General features: G+C 40.8%; 1 protein-coding gene across 4 annotated transcripts in view; it reads left to right on the top strand.

Annotated features, from left to right (window-relative positions):
* Positions 1 to 14718, top strand: part of LOC141144373 (sodium channel protein type 5 subunit alpha-like) — a 586505-nt gene that overhangs the window by 170723 nt on the left and 401064 nt on the right. For 3 of the 4 annotated variants that reach the window (XM_073630006.1, XM_073630004.1, XM_073630005.1), the window contains exon 1: positions 9865 to 9949. In XM_073630006.1, the coding sequence (XP_073486107.1) occupies positions 9870 to 9949 (80 nt within the window). In that variant the 5' untranslated portion in view covers positions 9865 to 9869. Of the gene's footprint in view, positions 1 to 9859; positions 9950 to 14718 lie in introns of those variants that run through there. The other variant, XM_073630007.1, reaches the window with a different exon arrangement.

The raw sequence follows: 14718 nt of genomic DNA, 5'->3' as shown, positions 1-14718 counted from the left end.
TTGTGCCTTGACCTCTTAAACCTTCTCTAGCACTTGTGCAGCCTGTTGAGCCCTTATACTCCTTCTTGTATAATGTTTGTGCCAGAATGCCTGCAGCTGGTTCCCATAACAGCTAATCAGATTATTTACTTTCATTCACCTATATCTGGAGACTTGGAACAGAGAAGTTGGTCATTATAGACAACATAGGATGGAGCAATGGTGTCTGAGCACGCAGTCAGAAACAACATCTAAATTTCAGCTCTTCAATGGGCAACTAAAGTGAAAAATACTTTGAAGTTACCCAATATTTTATTCCCTCTGTGGATAATTAAACAGCACCCAAGAGATTTTCTTTGTGTCAATGCAAGTTGTTTTTAAGTTACTTTGCAGTGAAGAGTATTAGGGTTGATCTACTAAAGGCAAATCCACTTTGCACTACAAGTGCACTTGGAAGTGCAGTCGCTTTAGATCTGAAATGAGGGGAAGCTCTGCTGATTTTATCATCCAATCATGTACAAGCAAAACTGCTGTTTTTTTATTTTCCGGGCATGCCCCCCTCAGTTCTACATTAACTGCACTTCCAAGTGGATTTTCCTTTAGTAAATAAAAATGCACCAACTCATTGTAAGCAGTCCATTCTAAATGGTTCTGACATAGTTAGGGCCCGTTCACACAGGGAGCTGTAAAAGCAGGGGTTGAGCTGTGGTTTCACGAACCCCATACCACCCACCTAAGCAGCAGCTGCTCAAGGCTGTACACATGCCATGGTTGCAAAGCAAAAATTAAACATCGTTGCATTTAGTGGTCTGTACCACTGCCGAATGCGACCCATTCTCGCAGATGAGGCTGTGGCGCAACCACCCTACAACTGCATACATTGCAGTGCGGTGGGTTGGCATTTTAAGAGTTAAAGCAGGCGGAGATGAGGCGACACTGATGGCAATAATAGCCATTAAGGTGTTATTAAACCGCACAAATTAAAAATCATATAGTGCTGCAGACCTCAGTACTTTGGTGGTTGCTTTGCTTTTCCTCTACCAACATCCCCAATTCCCAGATTGCTGTTCTCAGGTGGCTCCACCCCTTTACAGGGCCCCATGAGGCCACTTTTTCATGTTAACTCCCTTCTGGCACCACAGACTAACCTCCTGACAATGTGTGCGTTCACAGCAATACATAGCCTGGGGTAAGCAACTCCCTCTCCCTGCTCAGTTTATTGACACCAGCTGGAGTCTGTAGTGTCCCTTTAGAACTAGTGCAGTAAAGTACACAGAGCACATGTTTCCCTATGTTACCCATTTACTATATTTGAGATTTAATATCTCTCAGATATGATTTGGGTTAAATGAGAGTTCTTTGACCATGTGTGAAAGCTTAAACACAATAACAAAAATGTATTGGTATATAGTAAAGTAGGCTTAGACTAATGCACAGCAATCTATCTAATTGTACAGGAAACGGGTAAAAATCATGGATTACATGACGGAATACAGAGTATATTCCTTAAAACATTATTCTACAAACAGTAGGACAGAAAAGACTTAAGATAAGCATATTTAGTTCCAGTAGTTACCAGGCTATGACCCACAAAGGTTCCAAACGGGTGACGGCTCTACCAGAGAGCGTGCGTTTCCCTCCTATCTAGTTTGTGTATATCATTACAGGCTGATGCCTCATTGGTTGGCATAGCATGGTTCTGATTGGTGAGCTTCCCTATTCCTGGTTCAGGATTGGCTACATCTCCAATCCCTATACTTTGCATAAGTCAGCCCTCTTTAATGCAAATCTTTGGCACCGACTATTTTGCGTGGGAGACTTTACTTGTAGGTACATGACCTTCAGGAAAGTTAAGTATTGATGATGGGCTGACCACTCTCATTGCATATCTAAACATGGGATCCTTTGAAGTGAATATGTGTAGAACAAAGAGGGTTGGTCCCATCGTTTAGATGCACAAGCCTAGGCCCCGACTTGTCTGTCTAACATAGACTTCTGGGAAGCTATGTTACATAGATACAAAGCTAACTGAAATATATTCATAATTACAATATTTTACAGCTGTTAATGGAGATTTTACATACACTCATAAGGCAACACCTACTAGGAAGTTCGAAGTACCTGGAATCAGGTGCAATGAGCAGTCAAAAATGTAAGTGGTTCTACACAAATTATAAGAAAAAAAGGACTGGAGCATGTTTGAGTGTGTTACTAGAACAAAAAAAAAACATTGAATGTTTAGTACTACCTTGAAACCAAACTAACGGTACTTATTAAAAAACTAAGCAGGTAGTTTTTTATTGCAGAAGATAAATGCAATGTTTCTTCTGCAATAATAAAACACTTACCTGCCTGCTCACAGTCTTCTAATGAATGCACACTTAGTTGCACATGCGCAGCTCATCCTGCATTCCCGGTAGATTGCGGCTGTGCCAAAATGACATACAACCATTCACATGTGCAGGATGACGTCTTGCTGTCACCAGCAGCCAATCAAGTGACTGAAAAGCTGGTGTCCAGAAATAGCCAGGGAGAAGATGAGTGACCCCAAAGGATTTATCTGCTGTATTGCTGGAATAAGGAGGTATTTCTTTCCGTTTAGTTCCACTTTATGTAGGGCTAACAAATGATAACTGATGTGTAAATAGTTGGTGCAGATCACTGTAAATCATTGCTAGGGGAATTACTGTTAAATGTGAAAAATATAAAGTATATGTTATCCTAATATTTCATATTCCTGATACAGTATGTGTTTGTTACCATGTACTTGTATAAAAAAGTATCCTATTCTCTTTGCATTGATTGCCTTGTGTGAAATACCCAGTGATACTGCCAGTACCCATGCTTTCCTATTTCAAACTGACTATGCCAAGGCACAGAAGCACATCCATCCCGGTGTGGTCAGTTTTCTGCTTTGATTTCTACTGAAGTACTGCCTGCCAGTACTTCATTGCTTAGATTTCTCCTGACACCCCCCTTACAGCTTTTCACTGGGAAGATCCGTGTGCTGCTGTTTTCTCTGCCTCCTGCTCACAACCCCCCCCCCCCCCCCCCCCCCCCGCAGTCTCTACCCTAGCTCTCTACTGTAATTCCCTTATGCAACAGAACAGAGTATGTGAGCATTTATAAAAAAAAAAAAAATAAAAAAATGATTTATAATGTTATTTTTAATGTGCGTGTATATATAGTATATACAGGTATACACACACATATACAGTATATGTACAGTATATATACAGTTGTGTGAAAAAGTATTTGCCCCTTTCTGATTTATTTTTTGCATATTTGTCACACTTAAATGACTCAGATCATCAAACAAATGTTATTATTACACAAAGATAACCCGAGTAAATACAAAATGCAGTTTTTAAATGATGGTTTCATTAAGGCAAAAAAGCTGTCCAAACCTGCCTGGCTTTATTTGAAAAAGTAATTGCCCCCTAAACCTAATAACTGGTTGTGCCACCCTTGGCGGCAACAACTGCAATCAAGTCTGAGTCTTTCACATTGCTGTGGAGCAATTTTGGCCCACTCTTCTTTGCAGAATTGTTTTTATTCAGCCACATTGGAGGGTTTTCCAGCATGAATGGCCTGTGTAAGGTCATGATACAGAATCTCAATTGGATTTAAGTCCGGGCTTTGACTAGGTCACTCCAAAACCTACATTTTGCTTTGTTTGAACCATTTGGAGGTGGACTTGTTGTTGTGTTTCGGATCATTGTCCTGCTGCATAGCCCAAGTGCACTTGAGCTTGAGGTCACGAACTGATGGCCGGACATTCTCCTTTAGGATTTTCTGGTAGAGCTCAGAATTAATGGTTTCATCAATTATGGTAAGTCATCCAGGTCCTGAAGCTGCAAAGCAACCCCACACCATCATGCTACCACCAGATATACAGGAAGTCAGTTTGTAAGTAGGAGGTGTGCGTAACTCGGGTGTTCGTAACTCGGGGACTGTCTGTAACGGGACACACACCTTCCAAAATGTTAAATTTTTGTCTCATCAGTCCACAGAATATTTGCCTAAAAGTCTTGGGGATAATCAAGATGTTTTTTGGTAAACGTGAGATGAGCTTTTGTGTTCTTTTTGGTCAGCAGTGGCTTTGGCTTTGGAACTCTCCCATGGGATGCCACTTTTGCCCAGTGTCTTTCTTATTGATGAATCATGAACACTGATCTTACCTGAGGCAAGTGAGGCCTGCAGTTCTTTATATGTTGTTCTGGGTTCTTTTATGACCTCCTGGATGAGTCGTCGTCATGCTCTTGGAGCAATTTTTGTAGGCCGGCCACTCCTGGGAAGGTTCACCACTGTTCCAAGTTATCTACATTTGTGGATAATGGCTCTCCCTGTGGTTCACTGGAGTTCCAAAGCCTTAGAAATTGCTTTGAAACCCTTCCTAGACTGATACATGTTTGTTTCTAATCTTTTCTTGATTTTTTTTAGATTGTGGCATAATGTGAGGCTTTTTGTGATCTGTTAGCATGCTTCACTTTGTCAGACAGCTTCTATTTATGTGATTTTTTGATTCAACAGGTCTGGCAGTAATCAGGCCTGGGTGTGGCAAGTGAAATTTAACTTGACTTTCCAAAAAATTGTGGTTAATCACAAAATATTCCCCACTCCATTACACCACCACACCCAGCCTGAACCGTTGATACAAGGCAGGATGGATTCATGCTTTCATGTTTGCACCAAATTCTGATCCTACATCTGAAATCGAGACTCATCAGACCAGACAGCATTTTTTAATCTTCTATTGTCCAATTTTGGTGAGCCTGTGCGAATTGTAGCCTCAGTTTCCTGTTCTTAGCTGACAGGAGGGGCACCCAGTGTGATCTTCTGCTGTAGCCTATCTGCTTTAAGGTTCAAAGTGTTGTGCAATCAGAGATAGTATTCTGCATACCTTTGTTGTAATGAGTGATTATTTGAGTTACTACTGCCTTTTTATCATCTCAAACCAGTCTGCCCATTCTCCTCTGACATCAACCATACATTTTCATCCACACAACTTCCGCTCACTGAATATTTTCTCTTTTTTGGACCTTTCTCTGTAAACCCTAGAGATGGTTGTGCGTGAAAATCCCAGTAGATCAGCAGTTTTTGAAATACGCAGATCAGCCCATTTGGCACCAACAACCATGCCACGTTCAAAGTCACTTAAATCCCCTTTTTTTCCCCATTCTGATGCTCATTTTGAACTTCAGCAAGTCATCTTGACCACATCTAGATGCCTAAATACATTAAGTTGCTGCCATTTGATTGACTGATTAGCAATTTGTGTTACCAAGCAATTGAACAGGTGGCCGGTGAGTGTATACACACACACACACACAAGCTGAAGTGTGTTACACTTTTGTTTGGGGGTTTAGATACACTTTAACCCTGTAACATAAATATCATAACGAAGCAGCAGCACACAGAAGAGATGATCACTCTACTCTCTCCACCTCTAAGGAAGCTCTCAGCACTGTGTACAATGCAATAGAGCCTGAGTGGCTTTCAATGTTGCCTTACTCTATCTCTGTCTATCCTGTTGTGCAGGGGATTACGGGGCACTAATATGAAATCACACTCAGGTACTTATGCAAATTTTGGTAAAAAGAAACGCCAAGTTTCTTTTAGGCAGACCTGAACTCTCTCAATCAACATTAACTACAGTATTTTCAATCTGTATGCTGCTAGCTTTAGTAAATAGATAGGAAGGTATATTTACTTGTTTCAAACATTATTTTTAAACTTTTTCTTTATTTGCTTGCTGGTTTCTGGCGTATGCCCAAATGCTGTCATACATCCCAAGAGTCTTCATGGGTTTTTTTTTCTTTCATCTGGGGAAGGGGAGGGGCTTTCTTAGCGAAGCACACCCTCCTGTCTGCCTCAATTTGTCTATCACACTCTGCTGTATGACAGCGGTCTGTGCTGTTAGAAGTTTGCTTATCTTTGGAACATTCAGTTACATCAGTAGCCGGGCTGCTAAATAACTCTCAGGATTTGCCTCTCAGCCTCAGTGTATTCTCAGACATACTATATCCTTACACCCCCTACTGGCCTCCCTTCCCCTTTTTTTGTTGGAAGGCCAAGGGAGGATCTAACCCCCCTCCCTCACCAAAGATATTTTTGAATGATTTTTTTCATCTCAATTCTTTCCTAATATGGATACCAAACAAATTTCTAACAATTGAAAACTATTGCTTCCTCTTGGAACCAAGAATTTCTTTGGTTGACAGACCAAGTCCATGCTGTTGTTTTAAATTTTCAATTATATGGAATGCCAAGTCAGTAACACACCACAATAATAATAAAGATGTCTCTAACTTACACCCACCCCTGAGGAAGTAGGTATATTTACTCCGAAACGTGTCAGGTGCAAGAATACTTCTGAAACTGTGTACATACATGTAAAAATGTCTGTTATGCATTCTGTATAGTATTTGGTATATTACTACTGTTTTTAATGTTGAAATTTAATAAATTACATTGGTATTAATATTTTGTAATATTTTCTCCAAGTGCCTTAAAAGTCCACCATTAGGGGGTCCATTGTTTTATTGTTTAGCATGCCTCAACTAATGGCAGATGGATTCCAGGAAGTAAATGATACATGAATCATCTGCTCTTACTCAGAGGTAGAAATGCTAGGAGTAAAAACATGGATGGATGGGTAAGTTTTGATTTGAATATTAAAAATGAATTCACTAGCGCTTTCATTTTGTGGTGCTCAGATACAGTTGACTTCTACTTTAACAAGTCTATAAAGAGATTAAATAATAGCTTTGTTTATCTGCCTGTAGTTTTGTTTTATAATATTCTCAAATGAAAAAAAGGTTGCAAGTCTTCTTTAAGTCTACTAATGGACTTTGTGATCCTAAACTCTACTACTACTCAACTATGTCAGAGCCTCCCTTGCTCCCAATAGTAGACATGTGCATTTGTTTTCGTCCGAATGCATTTTCGTCCGAATTTCAGGTATTTTCGTTATGGTTTTAACAAACGATAATGAAAGTGCAGAGTCCGAAAAACGAAAGATCCGACATAAACAAATGCTTTATTTTCGTTTTCGTTGCTACAACAGTTCGATATAGATAGGAGATTCGACATGATGATGACAATAACAATCTGTGTCCATCAAACCTGTGGTCGAATGCCTAACCTTAGCTCTATTAGTCCAAGATTATTCTACATAGAGGGAAAAGATTCGACGTAGAGAGAAAAGATTCGACGTAGAGAGAAAAGATTCGACATAGGGGAGGAAAGATTCGACGTAGGGGAGGAAAGATTCGACGTAGGGGAGGAAAGATTCGACGTAGGGGAGGAAAGATAAACAAAAATAATGATGATGATGAATGTTATTGGCTGATTGTAACCAAAGAGGTGGAGCAGTAAAATAGCTAGAACTAAGTACACACGTACTTTGGCTTATGGTGTCTGTTGAAAGTTCTAAGAAGATTCGACGGAGCAGGTAAACTATACGGCATTGTACAGTTTAGCTGCTCCGTCGAATCTTCTTTGAACATTCGACAGACACCATAAGCCTTCAATGACAGATTCGACCTTAATTTGGATTTTCGGACGAATGCAATTTTTAACGAAAAACGAAATAAATAAAAACGAATTTCGGGAGTAACTAAATAAATTTATTTTTCAGACAAAAACGAAATTCCGAAACGAAATATTTCAGTGTGCACATGTCTATAGTAGCTCAATGGGTATTATAGTGCAAGCCCTCCTGTAATGCTGATTACATTTTTATGTTAAGAATTTGTTCTATTACAACTATAGCCAACTTGACCCCTGATCTAAGCTTGCATACTATTTATAGAACTGAAAAAATAATTTGCGGCTAAAAAGTTAAATTCCTGGAAAATAAAATAATGTTAAATAAAATCAAGAGAAGGAAATAAGTATGAGTAGTTAGAAACCTCTTAAGATCAATCAGCACTAATGACAGATATATATTTAATCATTTTAAGGCATGATTGATGGCAGTTACATCTTTAATAGCTCTACATGCCTGTAGATCGTTTATGTATGGCTATAGACTGTACTATTCTTATTTATGAAAGTTAAAGAATCTTTTACACAATAAAACCTGGGTCTAGCAGATCTATGGAGCCGTGCCCTATGCTTCCAGATCCATTTGGGAAAAAATAATATAGGCTCTATGTTTGAATGATAAGTCATTTCCCATGAACAGCTGCTTTTTATTTCAAGAAAAGTATGATAGCCTTATAAATTTCTTAGGGCTAAAGCCTATCTCTCGGCATACACAGACTCTCCCCATTTCTATCCATCCATTCCTACCTCTCTCTCTCTCCCTTCCTTTTCCCATTTAAACAAACCTCTAAAACCATTTATTTTCTGGCTTAGACCAAAATGGCATCATACATCCCAGAAGTCTTCATGTGCATTTTTTTCCTTTCATCTGGAGAAGGGGCTTTCTCAGCTAAGCGCCCCCTCCTGCTTGCATAACTGAGCTAAGGGCAGATGGATTCCAAGAAGTACATGCTACATGAATCTTCTGACCTTAATCAAGATGGCCATAAATGCTGCGGGGGGGTATGCTTTGAATATTAAAAATGAATGAAATGGTGTTTTCAGTTTGTGATGTTCAGATACAGTTGAGTTCCACTTTAAGAAGACTGAAGACTTGGGACCTGATGTGTCGTGTGACCAAGGATTTAGGTAAGTATTTTGGTTGTTTAGCTTTAGTGGGGGTAGGGAGGTTGATTTGATGTCCGGAGAGGAGATCCCACTGCTCCTCCTAACCATGCAATAATCAGCTTTTCTATTTTATCCAGAAGGTCAGTGCCATCTTTGTTCAGAGGGATCAGCACCGTTTTTCTACTTGTAAATCCTGACGAATAAGCCTTTTTGTTCTTTGGTGTGTGTTTAACAGGTTGCCTAAACACACATCCGCACCCTTGAAGCCTCTTGAAGTCCTGTGACTTGTCCAAAATGTACGATGCATGATGTATGTGATGGGATGTATGTATACTAGGGGAGGTAATCTGGGGATACTTACCTCTTACCTGCAGTAGACTTATATCAGTCAGAATGCACCTCTCAAGCAGATCTTAAAAGACTGTTTGCATTGTTTAGTCACATAACAAGAATTAATTAAATGTTTTTAATGATAAAATATATTTTTGTGTTTGTTTGTGTGTTTGGTTGTTTTTTAATTGTTATGCTATTGTTTATTGCTGCATGTCAGAAATGTATCTAGCAAAGACAGGCAAGAACATACATGAGCCATGAAGGAGCTCCTTTGGGGCAGAAGCACACTCCCATTGAAGTAAATGGGGCCAAAAACACTTCATGCATCTTCAGTAGTAGCCCATGTACCTTTTGGAGCTTTAGACATTGTGCTTCAGGTTCCTGAACTCAAATGTGAACAGGTGCAATTTAAAAGCATGAGATTTTGCTTGTTGAGCATTTTGGAGCTTTGAGCTTTGAGCAACAAAACGCTCAGGTGTCAATGGGGTCTAAGTGTATTTTGAAAAGTGTAATATTTAAAGTACAAATTGTCCTGTGTTCATCCTTACAGGCTGAATGGTCCTTGAGCTACCATGGTGGCAAGCATATACACAAGGATGGAGTTTACAATACAGGAGGTGGAGTCAACTAGTTAAGTCACCATAACATTTCTAAAATACAGAAAATATAGGGAAAAGAAAGGGAATTAGTTAAAACTTTCCTCGCCTATCTTACCTGCAAATTGTTGATGCATAACTAATGGTGCACTTTCAAAAAGTGCCTTTTCATGATTTTTAGCACTGTGTGTTTTCATCATCTGGCTTTTTAAGACAGCATTCAATGGTGCATTTACTGTTTGTTGTAACTATTTCATTCAAGCACATTAATTTCCTTAACCAATAGTTTTCACGTTGTTCAGTATGTTTATAATGTGCACTATTCTCACAAACTGCGTGTTCATGGCTATGTCTGATCTTGGACCATGGAGCAAGTATGTTGAGTAAGTATCATTTTACTACTAAATATGTTTATTCATTGTTTTGGTTACTATGTAGGAATATATAATTCAGCTTTCAAAATACCTGTATGAATTGCTTTATAAGCTATCATTTATAAACGTAAAATGCTTTGAGGATTTTAACTGTCAGATATGCTATTTTTCATTATTAAATAGGAAAGATGACTTTTTAAAAACTTAGTTGACCTAAAAGCATTAAAAATACCACTTATGGGATCCCAGCTTTTCCAATTTTATAGTTCAGTTTGATTAACAAAAGTGTAGTAACTTGTAGTAATATATTAAAACATTATCTCTCATTGTTCTTACTTTAATAAAGTGCATAGTTATAATTTTAATAGTTTTTTTGATTGTCTGCTGTATTTTGCACAATGTCAGTACTTTTTGCTGTTCTATTGAGTAGGCCAACATGTCTGCCATGTTCTTAGCTATGAAAATTCATATTTTTGTATTGTATCTAGATGAAAATATGTTTAGTTATATTTATAGCTGGTCATATTCAGTTATATTTGTGTAAGAGTGGTTATTAAATATTTTCTGTATTTGTATATTTTCTTTTATATATATATATTATATAGTATAAAGTAAAATACGAGGGTTGGGAGCCTGGTCCCCAACCAGGCCTCACCAAAAGGAGAGAATGTTCTCTCCTTTTGGTGAGGCCTGGTTGGGGACCAGGCTCCCAACCCTTGTATTGCACAAATTTCTTGGATGATGGTACAACCCTTGTTTAATTATGCTTATATATTAATATTGTCTGTAGAGGCCACCCACAATTTTTTATAGTATAAAGTGAGTACACCCCTGACATTTTTGTAAATATTTTATTATATCTTTTCATGTGACAACACTGAATAAATGACACTTTGCTACAATGTAAAGTAGTGAGTGTACAGCTTGTATAACAGTGTAAATTTGCTGTCCCCTCAAAATAACTCAACACACAGTCATTAATGTCTAAACTGCTGGCAACACAAATGAGTACACCCCTAAGTGAAAATGTCCAAATTGGGCCCAAAGTGTCAATATTTTGTGTGGCCACCATTATTTTCCAGCACTGCCTTAACCCTCTTGGGTATGGAGTTCATCAGAGCTTCACAGGTTGCCACTGGAGTCCTCTTCCACTCCTCCATGACTACACCACAAAGCTGGTGGATGTTAGAGACCTTGGGCTCCTTCACTTTCCGTTTGAGGATGCCTCACAGATGCTCAATAGGGTTTAGGTCTGGAGACATGCTTGGCCAGTCCATCACCTTTAGCCTCAGCTTCCTTAGCAAGGCAATGATCCTCTTGGGGGTGTGTTTGGGGTCGTTATCATGTTGGAATACTGCCCTGTGGCCCAGTCTCCGAAGGGAGGGGATCATGCTCTGCTTCAGTATATCACAGTACATGTTGGCATTTATGGTTCCCTCAATGAACTGAAGCTCCCCAGTGCCGGCAGCACTCATGCAGCCCCAGACCATGACTTTTCCACCACCATGCTTGACTGTAGGCAAGACACACTCGTCTCTGTACTCCTCACCTGGTTGCTGCCACACACACTTGACACCATCTGAACCAAATAAGTTTATCTTGGTCTCATCAGACCACAGGACATGGTTTCTGTAATCCATGTCCTTAGTCTGCTTGTCTTAAGCAAACTGTTTGTGGGCTTTCTTGTGCATCATCTTTAGAAGAGGCTTCCATCTGGGACAACAGCCATGCAGACTAATTTGATGCAGTGTGCGGCATATGGTCTGAGCACTGACAGGTTCACCTCCCCACCCCTTCAACCTCTGCAGCAATGCTGGCAGCACTCATACATCTATTTCCCAAAGACAACCTCTGGATATGACGCTGAGCACGTGCACTCAACTTCTTTGGTCGACCATGGCGAGGCCTGTTCTAAGTGGAACCTGTCCTGTTAAACTGCTGTATGGTCTTGGCCACCGTGCTGCAGCTCAGGGCATTCGCAATCTTCTTATAGCCTAGGCCATCTTTATGTAGAGCAACAATGTTTTTTTTTTCGATCCTCAGAGATTTCTTTGCCATGATTTGCGATGTTAAACTTCCAGTGACCAGTATGAGAGAGTGAAAGCGATACCACCAAATTTAACACACCTGCTCCCCATTCACACCTGAGAAACACTAACGAGTCACATGACACCGGGGAGGGAAAATGGCTAATTGGCCCAATTTGGACATTTTCACTTAGGGGTGTACTCACTTTTGTTGCCAGTGATTTACACATTAATGGCTGTGTGTTGAGTTATTTTAAGGGGACAGCAAATTTAAATTCTTAAACAAGCTGTACATTCACTACTTTACATTGTAGCAAAGTGTCATTTCTACAGTGTTGTCACATGACGAGATATAATAAAATATTTACAAAAATGTCAGGGGTGTATTCACTTTTGTGAGATCCTATATATATATATATATATATATACATATATATATATATATATATATATATATATATATTGTAATAGTCCCTGTCACTGGGAAAAGGGATGGGATCTCTAACCCTGTGTCCATGTCTTATGGAGAGCCAGCAGGTTGTGTGCCCAGGTGCACACAGCCCATATAACGAGGGGCTAGTGAGAGCAGAGGGTGGAGGAAGGTGGAGTGTGTGTAGCTTGTTGCTACTGCTGTGTGAAGACAGACCTGTGTCTGGAGAGTGGTCTGCCCTGTGGGAGTCTGCAGCCTATGTAAAGGGGATTCTTTGCCCAGGGACTGGGAAAGGCTGGCAAGCCTTGAGAGTCGGGGAGACTGAGGAAGCCAGTGAGTCCAGGGGGCTGTAAAGAATTGGCAAATCTGTTGAGAGCAAGCAGAGGAACTGCTGACAAGAGAGCCAGGTGGCTTGGTATGTTTTCCTTATTTTTGGAGTGCTTAATGAAGTTAAACCCCTGCGTGGGAATCCTGAATGGACCTTTTTGCTTTTGTTTTTCGGTTTAATAAACGTGGGCTACCAGGCCCTTAACTATAATGCCTGTCTGAGGTGGACTCACTGCACTAAAAACGCATTTATCGCTTGAGCTAAATACCCCAAACATTACAAGTGGTGTTCGAATGCGGGCAGACAGACGGTGAAGTCCGGGTCTCTGCGCCAGTAGTGAGTCATTTCAGGAATTGCTGCTAGCGGTGTGTGGCAGCCAGGCAAACTGCATTGCGCAGAAGTTAAATTGATGAACTGTGTTTGTGTGCATGAGACAGTACAATCTGTGTGTGCACTGTGCAGGTGAGGAAAGCTTGCATGAAGTGAAAAGCAACTTGCTTTAAAGTAACAGTGCTTCATTTTTTGCTGGAAAGCGCAAAAGTGTGGTGGAGTGACTGCAGAGATGAAGCAAGAGTTTGAGCCTGCCGGAGAATATTGCAGACTGTTTTTTGCTACACTTAAAGGGGAAGTGCATGCTGTTGCCCCTGGCAACGCTGGTGCAAGCAGGCCAGCTATTAAGGTGCAAAGTCCCAAGCTTACAAGAGGATGCAATTTGGGAAGCCCTGTCAAGGCTCTGAAGCAAGAGCGCTGTTTTCGGTGCAGAGAGTGGGGGCATGTTATCTCCAAGTGCCCTTTGTCTCAGTCTCCAATACAAGGCGACACGGCCAGACAGAGGTCTGCAACAATGTTTAGAAAGCCTGATTTAAGTCCCAGGAGTGTCCAAAAGGCTTATCAGAAGTTTGACAAGTATGTGGTTGCCCGTAGCAACGGCAGTGATGTCAAGTCTGTGGACTACGCGAGAAACGTATTGCCGACAGAGGATCGTGGCATGTTTAAAGCAACAATGCTTCAAGGAGCGCAAAGTCGCTGCTTTTGGGAGAGTCAGCAAAGTACAGCTGGAAGAGTGCCATCTCCCTTAGCAACAAGGGATCGGGTGTTAACCGGAAGGAGGAGATACAGTGGAGATGTGGAGCGGCATCCCATTAAAGATATGTGTAAAAATGTACCATGCCTGGAATGTGGTCAACTGGGGCATGAAATTTTTTCTTGTCCCAGGTTATGGAACATGTCTGGAGATGTGGTTACTGGGCAGAAGTCTTTGTCTGCAAGCCCAGATTTTTGTGCAAACCTATTTTCAGTCACCTCTGGCAACAGTGAGGAAGTACCTGTTGTGCCTGCAGGGGGTGCTAAGGAGTCAGAAGTGGCTGCTGCAGTTTCATCCCATGGCCACCAGGGAGAGTTAGTCAGTAAAAGTGCGATAAAGGATAGACAACGTACTCAAATGAAGCCAGAGTTACCTGCTACAGATTATGGTAAGACTGTTGCAGTTTGCGGGACTGATCCCAGTGAAGTGGGAGTATATCCGGCTGGGAGATCAGCAGAAGTGGTAAAAATGGACTTGCTGCAGTTTGCTACCCCGAGTAGTGGGGAGACACAGGTTGAAGCTCAACCTGCAGCAAGGTTAAGAACTCAAAAAGACTGGACTCTGTATGTACCTGGTGTAATCCACCAGAGTGCTGGAAGTGGTAACCTAGGGGTGACCAATACAGTTTGTGTGCCAGGTTCCCTAGTGACAGGTGCTACAGAGATGCCCAGGGAAACCTCCCAGGAGCCCGCAGTGGTAAGGCACATGGTTTCCCAGGACAACTGTGGAGCCGCCCTAGTGGGCAAAAGAATGCCTTTGGAGAGGAAGGGTGGTGTGCTGAGCGTTACGCGGGGTGCTGTGTGTTCTGACCAAAAACAGCCTGTTAAAGCTTATAACACTGCTATGTCTATGGCTGATGATACATGTACTTATTGTGATGTATTCAAAAGTAATGATGATGTTGAAAAG

This window comes from Aquarana catesbeiana, linkage group LG05 (genome assembly GCF_042186555.1).
Source record: "Aquarana catesbeiana isolate 2022-GZ linkage group LG05, ASM4218655v1, whole genome shotgun sequence".
In the NCBI taxonomy this organism is placed as follows: domain Eukaryota; kingdom Metazoa; phylum Chordata; class Amphibia; order Anura; family Ranidae; genus Aquarana; species Aquarana catesbeiana.
Note: the sequence above shows the minus strand (reverse complement) of the source record. Positions and strands in the feature narration are given on the sequence as shown.